Below are 15,852 nucleotides of genomic sequence, written 5' to 3'. Positions count from 1 at the left end.
CTACTATTGCACATCTAACACTGCTACAGAGAGTGTGAAACAAAAGTGGCTTATGTTTATTTTGCAGAACTACACATGGCTACTCAAGACACAAGGTAGTGAAGCTCCATTGTAGCTTGGTTTTACTAATTTGTATAAGTAACTCATAATTTTTTTCAACGCAATTTCAGTCTAACTTTTATTTACAGTTTTTCACCTTTGAACAATACAAGAAGGTACTAGGATATGCATCATTACCGCCAGGACTGGTACGTATGGATACAGAACTTTGTGTCCTAATTTAATATGGGTATACTGAACAGTGCCATCCATTTCCTCCCATAGAAGGAGCCCAAAATTAAAGGGGCCAGTTCAACCAACAGTTTTCCAGAACAGACTTTCCTTTGAAAACATTGATAACAGAAGTTATCAAAATGATGGTTACATTAATTTTTATATCAAATGTCTTCAAAATAATTCCCTACAATGTCATGACATTTGTTAATATGGATAGAGACAGTCACCATGGAAGAGTCTGTATGCAGCTTGCTGTCCTTCATTCCTGCAAATTAATGAAAAAGTTGAACATTATCAGTATTTATTTATTCATGTGATAGTGACTAGTTTGATACCTCAGCCTCAGTGTGCTACTCTGCAAGGTGCAGTGCAACTATAACAAAAATACAGACCTCAGTCTTATTTTAAAGACTATGTAATAGAAATATAAACTATGTATAAGAAACTGCTACCTCATTTGAAGTCAATGGCAAAATACTCTTATACATCAGTGAAGTTTGAATTTCATTTCAAGAATATTAAAAAAAAAGGACTTAAATATACGCAGAAATGTTTTAATGCTAAGATGCAGTTTGCATGTGTTTTATGCATTCTTGTATATAGAGCCTAATTCTGCTATTGTACCATTTTGAATAAAATATTTTTATAAGAATTGCTACTTTCTGTGGTGTAAGAATCTAAGTAATAGTAAATATCTATTTTTCATAATAATGGCATCACAACTGTAGGAAATGATATTTTTATGGTTATGCTTTAAAGGTTTTGCTTATTTCAGGTCTCTTTCAAATAGTATTGTTTCCATTTACATCTGCTTTGCATTGCAGTGAGTGAATGGTCATGGAATCATATTAACTAGTTTAAAGCAAGTTTCCTCTTTGCCTTGATTATTCCACTGACCCTATAGTTGTTTACAGTATCTCCTGTTTTTTCTTGTATTTTTCAGCAGGCTCTTCTCATCCTTAGATTTAAATAGAAAGGCTGATATTTGTTTTCTAGCAAGTGGAAATAACAGAGTTTAAGGGTCCTGGTTCACCAGCACTATTTTTGGAGGAAAATATGGTGGAAACTTGTAAACATGACCAAAAGCTGCTGTGTTTCATATAGCAGATACAGAAACCATCAGACACCCCTGACATTTTAGGTGCAGAACTGTTACCACAGAGGCATTTTTGCTCTTAAGATAGCTGTGATAGAGAGAGAAAAAGAAGATTGAGAGGGATTCTAATCTAAGCTAGGCAGAATGCTTCTAGGTACCTCATATCAACACACCTCATATCAAGACAATATTTATTGTTAAAAGAGAGACAGATATGTTCGCACCATCTTGCTGCTGGTTTGAGTCTCATGGTTGATGATGAAAGGATTAGAAGACTGCATGGAGACCTCATAGCAGCCTTCCAATATCTGAAGAGGGCCTACAAGGATGCTGGGGAGGGACTCTTCATTAGGGACTCTAGTGGTAGGACAAGGGGTAATGGCTTTAAACTTAAACAGGGGAACTTTAGGTTAGATATAAGGAAGAAGTTCTTCACAGTGAGGGTGGTGAGACACTGGAATAGGTTGCCCAAGGAAGTTGTGAATGCTCCAACCCTGGCGGTGTTCAAGGCCAGGCTGGACAGAGCCTTGGGTGACATAGTTTAGTGTGTGGTTCCCTGCTCATGGCAGGGGGGGTGGGAATAGATGATCTTAAGGTCCTTTCCAACCCTAACTATTCTATGATTCTATGATTCTATGATTATGTTCCCACCTCACATTGGAAAAATAAAATTGTTGGTAATACTGTCTTCTCCAAAGGGAGTAAGGCTGGAGCTTGCCGCTACCCTTCTAACTTACCATTCTTCCCTTTCTTGAGCTCTCAAGAGTCCCTGCTCAAATCCCTCTGTATTGAATAAGTTTTTTCTCACTATTGTTTCCTTACCATTGGTTTCCTTAAATCTCAGCAAATGTATTCAGTATATTGTATTTTGGTCCTGTGACTCTTTTCAGCCCCTAGAAAGTTTGGAGATATTAAATGAAGTCAAGAAATGTGTGAAGTGATCACTAAAATTAACCCCTTTGAATTTTCTCACTTGACCTAATTATTTCAATACTATTTTTCTGTTGCAAAGAAATGAAGGTATTTTTAAACGGTGTTGTGATGGAAAGCAAAGCAGTGAGTAACTCCATATCTATGACTGTAATATACCATCAGCATCTAAATGGAGTTAATTCACCTTGTAGTGAATGCTGACATTTCCATGTGTGCCACTCATTCCCATGTAAACCTTCTCAGAATTGATATTTACTTAGAAGAACTCTTCCTCTACATGTGCAATTTGCTTATGCACTGCGCTATTTTGATTTCTTACATTTATTTTCTTTTTACTATGTTAGTGTTATATGCTTAATTCTCAGTGCAGAGTTTTTATTTTTTCCAGTGCTACATAACTGCATTCATATTTGTGTTTTTATTCAGACTCCACCCAAAGATAACATGAGTGCATTGTTTTGCTGTGTTCTCATAATAAATTGGTACCACAATTTTCCTTCCAGCTGAAAAGAGATTTCATTGACAGTGCTATGACATTTTATTTTGTATTTTTTGGAATGTGGTTTATGGCTATTGTCATATTGTCTTCATGAACTGTCAGCATCTAATCAAGGACTAAAGTTGTTTAGTAATAGAATACTGCTGTATTCATGTAATGTCACAGTTTGCATTGTATCATTCAGTTTCATAAGCTGATGTATGGGAAATTTTACTCCATAATTTTTTAACTTTAACTTTCCTAGGCATTTGCAGTTGCTGGCTTGGGATCTGGGTTGACAGAGGCAATTGTGGTTAACCCTTTTGAAGTAGTAAAGGTTACCTTACAGACAAATCAGAACGCCTTCACAGAGGTATGAGAATTGCTCCATTCTTCCTTTTCTGCTTTATTAGGCATAATGCACTACAAAGTTCATATTTAGAGCAGAATGCCTATAATATATTGAGTTGATGCAAATGATTTTCCCACATGCTTAACAGAAATGGAAAAAGAGTGAAGAGACAATGTCTTCAGATATGCATGAGATCTCTGGTATGCAGAGGTGCATACAGTATTGTCAGCAGTGTCAGCATCTCCGTTGTAAATATTCTGTGCATGAAGCGCACCTTCAGCCTCCAGAGTAGCCAGCAGCCCAGCACTGTGAGGAATTCTAATCCAGAAGTACAAACCTGAGCCCCTTGTACATAGTGCATTTACCCCAGGAGGCTCCAGACTTCAAGTGACTACTGACGGTTAGCATAAAACACCATGGCCTCATGCCCTAGCCAGGCATTTTAACACTTGTGTTAAAAATGTAGCTGATAGGCTTCAGAGTCTCGGATGAAATTATTTATAAGTCTACACATTTAGAAGGTCAAACCAGGAAATTGTTATATAATAAAGCATAGCAATAATTTAAATTCCTGATTCACTTCAGAGTTTTATTATTCAAATATTGTTTCGTTCAGAGAAGTCAATGTGCAAAATTTACTTTGTCCACAGTTCTGGATACTGCTGAAAGGAAAAAAAAAAAAAAAAATTAAACTGGAAAATAGTGATTCATCAAAATCAATGTTCCCAGGAATACACCAGCTTCAATTAATTTTATTGTAGAAAATGTTCCAGGCTATTGGGAAGGAGGGCAGTCACAGTTCCTTTTTCCTTTTCTCAGTGAATAAGACTAACAATTGTCCAATCAGCTCTTTCAAAATCTTTTGAGAAATCAGCTCTACCATAGTAGAAGTGCCAAATCACATAAGCACAGCATGAAAAGCTTGGCTGAATCCCTGGTGAGGCATGATTTTGCATATTCTCCTATTAAGTTTTGACCGAGTTAATACTTGCATGCTACAAGCACTTGTCTGCATAAATTGAGTGGGGAGATACACAGTAAAGAGATTTATCACCTGGCCATTTGCATAAGCTATTGGGGCCAAACCTTTCAGATACGCTCTGGCAAAACATTGCCACTGATTTCCAAATGTCATAGACTAGCTGATACCTACTCTGTAACTCAGCAGAGAAGCATTCTCTTCAAGAATAAACTTTAAAACATTTGGTAAATTTCTGTTTGATTCTCAATGAATACAGAAGAGATCTTTGGATGCTCCAAGTCTCCAGCCTAAACATTTTTTAACTATGGGCAGCAAAGCCACTGAAACAGAGACCTAATATAGTACTGCAGTAAGAAGTTTGGTATCCAGGAAGGAGAAAGACTGAAAGTGGGAGAGAGCAATGTGTGAGGGGATCTATCTCTGAGGAAGATGATATGAAAAAATTATGGACTGCTCCAGCAGTAGTAAACTAAGCAGATAGTCTGGATTTTTCTGCCTCACAGTTGTAAGAATACAATTAACCTGTCTTAAAACCTTCTGTTTTGAGTGAAATACACCAGTTGGGCAACCCAGCTTCTGTAAGGTTGGAAGATACCAATATATCCTTTCACTTTACACAATTAAATTTTTTTTTCTATTGAAATTTTATAACAAAGTCTGTGGTGTTTTACTTAGTAAATTTTATGCAATCGCTTACTTTAATTACACCTTCTTTTCCTTGATGACCATCAGAATATTCCAGCAATCACAGTGTAACTGTTCAGAAGCATTCAGGTTTGGTTTGGTTTAGGTGAATATTCTTTAAATTTAATTTAAATTCATCTTTTCTCAAAATGCAAATAATAGTATATTGTCATACAAATTGTCATGGTTCAAGCCCCGCCGACAACGGGGACCCCCCCAGCCGCTCGCTCACTCCCCCCCGTCTTCCTTCCTCCCCCACACTCCCGAAGGGATGGGGAGGAGAATCGGAGGAATGCAACTCCCACGGGTTGAGATAAGAACAGTCCAGTAACGAAGGTATAATACAAACCACTACTGCTACCAATAATAATGATAAGGGAAATAACAAGGGGAGAGGATACAATTGCTCACCAACCGCCGACCGATACCCAGCCTGACCCAAGCAGTGACCTGGGCCTTCTGAGTAACTCCCCCCAGTTTAGATACTGGGCATGACATGCTGTGGTATGGAATACCCCTTTGGCCAGTTTGGGTCAGGTGTCCTGTCTCTGCTTCCTCCTGGCTTCCCCTCCTCCCTGGCAGAGCATGAGACTGAGAAAGTCCTTGGTCAGAGTAAACATTACTTAGCAACAACTAAAAACATCGGTGTTATCGGCATTGTTCCCAGACTGAAAGTCAAAAACACAGCACTGCACCAGCTACTAAGAAGGAGAAAAAATGACTGCTGTAGCTGAACCCAGGACACAAATAAAATTGTAAAGTAATGCTACTGGAACTCTGCTAGCATCTAGTTTACACCTAAAGTATAAATTAAAGTGTCTATTTGCCTTAATGAAAAAATCCATGGGACTGCAGTTCTTAAATCACAAAGACAGTTTAATCACAGGTGTATCAATTTTTAATATATCTTAAAAAACGTGTTAGGATTCCACATTTTGCTGATAATCAGGAAAACTCCAGTGACTTCATTACCATGATCTCAAGTTCTCATTAAGAATATGTTAAAGAACATTTCACACTAAAACATGCAAAACTCAAGCCTATTGGAAGAAGCGTGTGTATATATGTATGTATACACAGCGCAAGACAATGGTGCTCTCATTTAAATACCATGCACTGTTTTTCTGAAAGATTTAAGTAAAGTATGTACCTATCCCACTGTGTAGCTTTCATACTGTATGATGAAACCTAATGCAGTTCACATATTTCTTTGACTATTGTATTGAAATAATAAACATATCTTGTTTAAAAGGAACAAGGAAGAGCATGAACACATACACCCACACCCAGACTCCTGCACACCCCCAAAGCAAATACTCCCACACTACAGTGACAGCTGAATTATTCTGTGGTACCAGATCATCTTTCGAGGGTTGATAGATTTAAAGAGGAAGGCCACCATAAAACACGTATTGTCACTTTTGTATTGTGGATTGCTACAGGTAAAAATAATGATGACTTTTTGTTAAGGTAAACTTCTAGAAGGCCCAACACCTTGTTTGGTTTTGGGGGTTTTGGGCTTTTTCCCTGTAGCCATGGATAACTCACTGGCTATAGAAGCTGGTGTGGTAATAAAAATCATCTCACTTGACTTAAGAGTTGTGTTTAGTTGAACAAATACAAGTTTCTGCTTTACTATGAGAAGATTCTGGCTCCAGATTCCACTAACTAGGTCTCTATTAAGTATAAGCTAACAGTTGTATGGAGTCAATTAACTCCAGATGTTTGTACAATAATTTCCTCCATCTGAATTAGTCATTCTAAGGTCCTTCCATCATCAGTGATGAAACACAGACCTCCTATGGCTTGATCAGCTGACATTTTAGATGTCTACTTTGGCTGAAGTGAAGTCCTGTCTACTAGAGCCCTCTTTATTGCTGAAAGGCTGAAAAACTGAGTCCTTCGAGAGGCTCAGATGTAGAGGTAGACTCTGCAGGAATCTACATTTGGACTGATGAATCCCTATCTCAGGTGTTAAGCAAGTGACAGGCTTCTACTCTGAGTCATTAGTAAATCTGTATTCAAGATGAGACCAAGGGATACCTTACCATTGAAAGTTACTGTATTAAGCTCAAATCACTTTATTCAGGACCATTACATGTTTTTTAAGGCTCTAATCTGAATTTTTGTGTATGAGAAAGGATATTATAACTAATATCTGAACCATATTCCATGCTGGGTATTTACATTTTAGAATAGATTCCAATTTGAATCCCTGAGGGTAGTTACAAAAGTAAACTATAGTAAAATGTATGCAGAGCATTCACAGGATAATATTAGTTACCTAATATGAAAAAACAGAATGAAACTTAGTATTAAAGACTAAACTGCTCAGTCACCTAAATAAGAAGGCACATGCTGTGTCAGATATAATAGGCATCATTTGGCTGATGCTGTTGATTTACCACAGTGGTATTTTGAAATGGAAAGCTAATAAACAAATCCGTGTATTGAAATTACCAGTGTTCACAGTGTTGTAGTCAAAATTCTTCTATATTTTCATGCTGGGGACTCCTAGTGGAAGTCATGTTTTGCCTTTCTAATTAAATATTTGGTTACCCAAAGCTGCCTTTTATGCTTTGGAGAAAGCCAAAATCAAGTCAGAAACTTTTTGAAAGGAACTTTTCTATAATTCTGCTAAAAAGAAATCTAAAATGTTCAGAAAGGGAACACCTCATTCCAAGCATCACACTATATTGGAAAACAGATCAAATATGTATGTTGTCAGGCAAGTCCTGTCCAAGGAATTGATCACTATGTAAGTGGATTCTGAGGACATTTCTTCCTTTCTGCCTGTTGTCAAATGGAAGTTGGGTGACTAAAATGATTTCTGTGCCTTTTGGGTGTTATTTTCAAAACAGGATTTCTAAAGTTAATTTACTAACTCTGTACCTTGAAATTTAAATGACTGGGAAAATTGTCAAAATCTAACCACACTTTTTAAGCCAAGTAATTCACTAGGAGGGCAAAACAGGATTTCCAGTTGAATGCTGAAGAAAAAAGTATAAAAAGGACAACAACACTTGAAGATTTTCAACACTAGAAGGAAGTTTAACATGTGATCTGGCTTTAAAAAGTACTGTGTACCAAGTAACTCCTTCAAAAGTCAGTCTTGAAGCAGTGGCTTGCATTCTTAACAGCATGAAGAGCCTCAGAAGATCCAAAAGGGTTCCCAGGCAATGTTTATGCCTTTTTGTCTCTGTTTCAACCCTATTCCTAATACTGAATCTGGAAACTGCCTGATATTCAACACGAATATTTATAGCCTCCTTTGCTGCTCTAATTTGTGGGTCCCAAGGACTTGCTTCCATAGCCATACTAGCTCAAAAACTCCCTGTTTTGATTCTGTCCCTTTTATCCCTCCCTCACCATGTATATCCTGTGCTGTTGGTTTTACTAGAGAAGCTGGTTGTATCTTCCTATTGTCCAGAATAATTGTTGTATATTCTAGTTGTGTAAGGGTTTCATCTGTCATAATCTTAATAGCAGAGGATCAATGATTAAAAAAAAACTTACCAAATTCATATATTCAAAGCCACATGTTGCTCTATCATTTTTTTTACTATTATTTTGAGAAAATTTCCTTTGCTTCAAGGATCCTTTCCTTTAGTACTCAAGTCATGTTTTCATCTTGTTCTGCAATCAGAAAAATTAGGAATTTTTTTAAATAAAAGTTGTGATTTTTACATGGTCACAGGAAAGGGAAAACAACAAATACGATGAAGCAAGATAAAATGACAGTTAGCAATATTGTATTTGTCAACAGGATGGAATGATACTATGGTCATTGTTCTCTTTTTGTAAAGATGATCTCTTCCTTCTTTTGCTTAACTTGTGTAGCAACCATCTAGCTTTGTTCAAGCTCGGCAGATCATTAAAACCAGTGGTCTGGGCTTCCAAGGACTAAACAAAGGTCTTACTGCAACACTGGGCCGTCATGGAGTTTTTAACATGGTTTACTTTGGATTCTACTTCAATGTGAAAAACATTCTTCCAGTCAATAAAGTAAGTTCTTCATACAATGCAATAGATAAACATAGAAGAGGCTTGGCAATTTAATTAGTAGTGTATTTTTCTGTGCAAAGCTGTAGTATTAAGTAATAAATGGTGACTAACCCAGCTCTATGTTTTGTAAGAATTTATAGCATTTTAATGGAAGCAAACCAAGGATTTGTACTTTTCACTTTTTAAACAAACTGAATATAAATAGTCATATTTGAATTCTCATTTTTATTAATTTCCTTTTATACCATGGTAGCAATGTAAAAATACAGAAACTGGGATACAAGTATGTTATGCGTGTGTTAGGTATGTATGCACTTTTCTGTGGTAAACTGGTTTAGAAGAGAAAAATCAGTTTCTAGAACTTCTCTCAGTGTACACAAAATAAGGGGCTAAGCTTGAGGAGATGGCAGATCTGCAGTACATAGTGTATTCTGGCAATGGACCAGGCCTATTTACTCAAAAAAGAGTTCAACCTAGTGCTGAAGGATGATAGGGCAAATTTATCCATACAGGAGGGAGGCAGCGCAAAACAGGATTTACAGGGTCATGCACAGGGGCTTTATGTAGTTTGTTTGTTTAAAAAAAAGAAAAAAAAAGAGAGACTTTGTAGCTGTAATTTCACTTGAAGCAATTTTATTTTATATTCTTATATTCGTTTACATAACAAAGAAAACATTTCCTTTTTCAACAAAGGGAAATTTTACTAATGAAAATGTGGTAATATTGTCAACTTTCTAAATTACTGTGTGAGCAACAACTAATAGTTTATTAATGACTCCAGGACATTATTTACTAAGCTGTGTTTTCACTAATGTGATTTTTAGATGGCAACAGTTAAACAGTCACAGGTGTAATATGTAGTGATATTCATGTAAGAAGCTGCAATTTACATCAAGAGGGATCAGTTTCTATTCCCAGATGAAGTAACACCTCTTTTTTTTTTCTGTACTTCTGAATAGCCTGATATTTTTCTTGGCAACATTGTGTAAATGGAGAAAAGCTCCACTTTTTATTTGCAGATTATTATAGTAAATTGAATTGTTCAAGAGTAGCTAACCCACAAGTTTCTACAAGATTCTTTCAGTGTATTCGAGCATACTTTAAAATGTACTTTAATCACACATTCTAATAACTCAAGCCACAAGCATAGCTGTGTACTGAGAGGCGTAAACATGTTTATGTTGATCAAAAGATGAAAAAATTATAATCATTATGCAGATCATTCAGAATCGTATGCAACTAAGGGCAAAGAGGCTTGTGTGCAACTTCTGTGGAAATCCTGAAGTGTTCTTGCATAGCAATTGAAGAATAGTAACAGTGTTTGGCATAAGCATGCTTTTCTAGCCTTTCAGATTTAAAAAAAAAAAAAGGAAACAATTATTGCAAGTATTCAGAGCTTTACGATCTAAGAATTAGCGCTGTTGTACAGTACATCTAGAAAATGAAAGAGAAATTACTTTAGTGGTGTCAGCCAGTGGCCTAACTGTCCTGTACATACTATCAAAAGCAAACAACAATTTAATTGCTGTAGGGTTAGATTGCATTAACTGCAAATAACTGAAGAGGTTTGCCTTTTGTTCAACCGCTGCAAAGTGGCTTGCATGGTGGCTTCCACGGTGGCTACATCTGCACTAGTAAAATGAACACTGTCACTGAAACTCAGTCATCTGTGCTGTTAAATGTTCCCTGGCACAGCTTTGGCCCAGACCAGTCAACACTGTTCCTGGGTATGTCTTAGGAGCTAGTGCAGACAAGGAACCATTCCTAATAGGCAGTCTGTTTTGAATGGTTATAGCATTTAATAGCACTAATAAAGTTAATAGGACTTTCTAGGCCAGCTGGCATCAGTGCTATAGACAGTCTTGTACGTATAGATACATCCAGTAATTCTGATAAAATGTCCATTAAAAGCAATGCAGATCTTACCCTGAATTTAACAGGGTATATAGGTCAGGCCTCATCTGGCTTGATAGCCAACATTATGTCTCAGGTAATTACCTACACCAAACTTCACTTCAGTGACTGGAAAATGGAAGTTTTGAACAATACTTGTCTTGAACAGATCATAGTCTGCAACTTAGACTTCTGTCAGTAGGCAGGTACTAGATGCTAAGAGTTATGAAACCTGTATCAGGAATTTGGTGGAAGCTGTTTTGCAGTTAGTCTGAAAAATATTAGACCGTTGTAACTTTTCAAGATTTCTCATATACTTGATTTCGCTACAAAACCTAATTTGTTCATTTTTTATATTTTGCCAGAAAATAAAATCATAAAGTCAGTCTTGCGATATTGAAAAACATATAAAAATTGTGAAATGAGAATATTACTCTTTTGAAATCATTTTGGCGCTTGAGTATGTATCTGCTGTTCACCATCTGTAATGTAAGTGGAAAAATGTATGGAAATGTCCATATAAGCCTTTTAGCTGTCAACAGTGCTAAACTGTACATTAAATTTGCATCCCAATTAGGGATGTTTACAGCTTATTTTGCCAAAAACAATAAACCTGTTATGTTGAGTGGTCAAATGATATAAATGACATGTGTGGGTTGTAAATGTTCATAATGAATAATTTTTTGTATGTTCAGTCTATTCTGCTAAACAGACCATTTAAGCCAACCTCATGCTCTGTTTACCGAAAATAGAATAAGCCAGACTTGTTTCAATTGCCACTAACGTACAACATAGAGCATTAACAGCTATGCTTCTGCACTAGCAATCAAATTAGTCTGCAAATTTACATCATCTCAGTTTTATGGCACCTACTTTTATAGCACATTTCGTAGGTGTCCAGCAGCTCTCACTTTCCAATTTTTTATCATAGTTAGATTTGATGGCAAACTTTTGTTTTATTAAAACCTTTACTCACTACCACCTCCAAGTGGCTGTCATTTTTCTTAACAATATGGAAATTTCTCACTGTTAGAAGTCCCCTTGGAAACTTGGCCATCTGCAAAACTCATTTCAAGTCAGGCACTGCCTGCTCTAGCTGCCACAGGTGTGTGTCCTGTTAAAAGGACAGTGGGAGCCGAGCTACACGTTACTTTGTCAGAGAAAAGGCTCCAAACTTCTATAGTCAAAGAAGAGATAGGAAACCAAAATTAGCTGTTCAGCTTGACAAATAAATAAGATAGCAGACAACAATTTTATTTTACTTGTTTTCATATCTATGCCAACATTCAAGTTATATGTAGGAAAGGACAGTGGAAAGGTCATGTGGTGAAACAGAGTTGAAAAAATAGTAAACTAAGGTGATTTAGAAGACTGCATCAAAGTGGGAAATGGAATAAACTCAGAGCTACCATCCAAGCTCGGGTATAGGATGACCTAGGTAGTGAAAAAAAGGAAGTAAAAAAACAACATGGCAGTGCTGTATTCAGCTGTACCCAGAACAATGTTACAAGTCATCCATTGATCAGTACTTTCCACACCTCCACAGGAGGTGTCCTGTGGCTGGTTAAACGAGAGCCTTTGTTTAAAGACGCCAGCCAAGGCCGTCATCACCAAAAGATGTTGTGCTGAAGGGGGAGAGTCTGTCTACCTCAACTGCTCCTGTACTGCAGTGTTCCTGTAGGCAAGACAGATAGGAAGTCTAAGGAGAGGAATCTTTGGTCAAAATAGAAAGGTGAAGAAGAAGCACAAATTCCTCCCGTTTTCTTACAGAAATGAAGATGATGCTGAAACTGATACACAGGTTCAACCATACCTGACAGAGAGGCAGGCTTAAAATAGCTAAATTCTTGTGAGACATATTATTTATATGTCTCACAAGATAAATAAAGTCTCACAAAGATAAATAAATATGTCTCACAAATAAATAAAGATCCTGCAAATGCATCTTAAGAGAGCCCCAAATGAGGGAAATTTTCAGTGGGAACTCGTGCCTTATTAAACACTGAATTCCAGGGGGAAAAGCCCATGTAAGCCCATGTATGTCTGGGCTTGCAGACATCAAGTATCAGTCAGTCACAAGGGCCAATAAGGACATCAGACTTCTTTAGTTCTGGTGTTCACAGGGCTACTCTTTTTTTTTCCTGTTTTATAAAATCATTGTGTAACTTTGAAGACGGATAGTGCAGACAAAGGTGCTGGACGCAAGGGTAAGCAATAAGACATGCACTTCTGTGTGCCCTTTTCTGCATAGCTAGTGTCTAAATGATGCCATGAAACGCTGACCTGCTTGTAATCCCAACACAATCATGAACAGTCTGATCATCCACATAGGCTGGCTTAGAACTGCATCAGAAGCTTCATGTGAAGTTGGAAGATTGATTCTGTTTTTACCAGTGTAGTTAATGATTTTCCAGGTGACCAGTCCCGAGGAGCTACAAGAACATGCACTGAACAGTGAATGACAAGAACACTAGGTAGCCTCTCTTGGGTAAACCTGGGAGTCGTTGATGTAGGTAGCTATGGGACTAGCAGAGAAGACAGACAAGAAATTTGTGAGGATCTAAAGAAATTGATGTTTGCTTTGATGTTTGCTTTCAACAGTCTAACAATAATATACAAAAATGGTGATGAATAAGAGGAACAAGTACTGATTTATCTGGTGATTCTCTTACTGACTGTACTGACTAAGTCTCCAGAATTCTGTGTATTTTCTGTTCAGTGACCAGCAAATTTTGTTGTCTCTTGGTTTTTTATTTACATTGAAAGTTCTTCGGTGCATATACTTGTTTTAAGAAGAAATGAAGTCCAAGCCTTGCCCTATCAGTCCAAAAGGTTATAGCAAAAGAGTAAATAATAGATAATAATGCTACTCATAAATCTGGCATAAGACTAATAATTTTATCAGGAAATTGTATGTGAGAAAAACAAATCACTGGGAGTATTGTAGACTGTTTGAAATTATATACCCTATACAGCAGACAGCCATGTCACTTTGGAAACTAGCCAGGACATTTATCCTAGTGGCTGTCGTTCATCTTCTTATGCTGTCAGATATCTGACAGGTGGATTTTAAAAACTTAAATAAATGTCTACTGCAATAAGATTGCACTCGAGGAATCTGAGATGATACCTGTGTGAAAAAAGCGTATGTATTTCAAACAAAGTACAACTGTGACTGTGCATTTTAGGATGCCTTTCCTGGTCATCACTATGTTTACTGTAGTTGTAATTTCAGCATTTCCTATGCCTTTTGACAAAGATCAGACCATCATTGTACTAATCAGACAGCAAGCTGTAGTTTACAGTAAGAAACTTAGTATGTAAATCATGAGATGGACAGAAGTTTAGGGTCAATAAAACTAGGAAGTTGTTCATTAAGTTGTGGTCAAATCTTAATTAAGCCACAAACAAAAATTTTGGATATTCTTTTAAAGAATCAAAGCACGATGTTATCTCATAAATGATGAAACTCACTTTCATCTTTTAATTTTCATCCCTTCTGGAGCCTCGCAATGAGTCTACATAATTTTCTCTTCCTTACTGCTGATTTCTGCTGGGAGTTTACTTGCATCCAAGCCATCTGATCACAGCTGTATGAGCTGCTTCTGGCTCAGCATCTGTGCTTAAACAAACTCATTTGAGTTTTTCAGCAGTTCCTTACTGCTTTCCTGACAGCTATCTCCCACTTTGCCTCTCTGAATATACCTTTTCTCCTCTGTCTTGGAAGCTTCCCTTCCTCAGACCCATGTGTTCATTTCTTTTACTTTTGCCAAAGAAAGCTCCTTTAATGGTTAAAATCAATTATCAGGCTGGCTAAAATGGTTCCTTGCTGCCAAGGGCTTGATTATAGTCAACGTAGCTTAGCCCAAGTCTTGTGGCACCTCTTAGCTTGCCATAGAAGTTACATTGCTGTTACATTTTACCTTTGCCAAGAGGGCCAAAAAGCAACTCTATTCCTTATTCCTGGCCTATCTCCCTCTTCAGTCCCATAATTTCAAGGTGTTACAGGCAGAACCAGAGTTGGCCAAACCAAAGCCTTTTTTTTTCAAATCTCCCTTGACACACACAGGGAGGTGAAATGTGCTGCGCACAGTGCAAACCCTGGCTTCTCTGCTGACTCGTTATGCAACCTTGAGCAAATGAATTTAAATTTAGTGGTCATTTCAAATCACTTTTGGCTCTTTCATGCCAAGTGTAACTCATCTATAAAACTAATATTATGGCTAACATTTTTAAAGTTGTTTAAGAAACAATGCAGATATTCTGCTCTAAGTAACTTCAGTAGACTGCTTTGCAATTAACAACTTCAAACATCATTCTATTATTATTATTATTTATTCTTCGTGCAAATTGTCGGGAATTGGCATTCTCCTTATCCAGTAAGCATTAATCTTTTATAGTGAACTTATCTACAAGGTGCTCAGAACTACTAAAACATACTTAAAAATACATGAATACATGAAAGTATTCTTTCTCACATGTACCTCCAGCAACAGGGAAAAAAAAAAAAAAAAAGAAAAAGTGAAAAAATCTCAAGACAAACATCCAAATATTGAAGCAAATAAGCTTCTAAAAATAGCTTCATTTAGACAAATTAATGTTTATTGATCTTTCAATTTTGTTGCTATTTTTTGTTTAATATTGGGTTTAAATTAATAGTTTCTTTGTAACAAATTCTGCCACTTTTACTCAGACTGAACAGGACCTCATGAGGGAAAAATAAGCGGCATCCCTGAGTGTCTCTGTGGTCAGGTTTCTAAACACTATTATGCATGTCAGCAGTCTGTCTACATTATCTATTTCTGTGTACTTCAAGCAACTTTAGGGACTTTGAGCTGTTGTTTTGAAGGTACACACTTCACTGCATATGTGAGTGTGGTGTCCTACCTTCAAAATCTTGAATTGCACCTAAGGTGGGTGTCTAAATCAGTGCAAATATATCTAGTATGGTCAGTCATTATCTATTCTAATTACTTCTGTTATTCTGGAAAAATAAAATTAACTGAGTTCCAAGCATACATGCCTTTACCAAAGAGTTATTTCATTGATGGATTAATATCTACACTGCTTAGTGAATTAAGCGACCTTCCATCAGTACGGATGAAGACAGTCTGGAAGATATAAAATGAGGCTTTGAGAAAGTGCCCAGCAAG

At 36.8% G+C, this 15,852-nt stretch overlaps 1 protein-coding gene across 1 annotated transcript in view; it reads left to right on the top strand.

The window, feature by feature from the left end:
• SLC25A21 (solute carrier family 25 (mitochondrial oxoadipate carrier), member 21) overlaps nucleotides 1-15,852 on the top strand; it is a gene marked incomplete at its 5' end in the record, with an annotated part of 64,931 nt that overhangs the window by 41,805 nt on the left and 7,274 nt on the right. The window contains 3 exons of the mRNA XM_010015240.1: nucleotides 189-248; nucleotides 3,049-3,156; nucleotides 8,642-8,806. Coding sequence (XP_010013542.1) covers nucleotides 189-248; nucleotides 3,049-3,156; nucleotides 8,642-8,806 — 333 coding nt within the window. The remainder of the gene's footprint in view (nucleotides 1-188; nucleotides 249-3,048; nucleotides 3,157-8,641; nucleotides 8,807-15,852) is intronic.

This window comes from Nestor notabilis, unplaced genomic scaffold, assembly GCF_000696875.1.
Source record: "Nestor notabilis isolate BGI_N333 unplaced genomic scaffold, ASM69687v1 scaffold20015, whole genome shotgun sequence".
In the NCBI taxonomy this organism is placed as follows: domain Eukaryota; kingdom Metazoa; phylum Chordata; class Aves; order Psittaciformes; family Psittacidae; genus Nestor; species Nestor notabilis.
The sequence above is the reverse complement of the archived record's forward strand: the minus strand, read 5'-3'. Positions and strand labels throughout refer to the sequence as shown.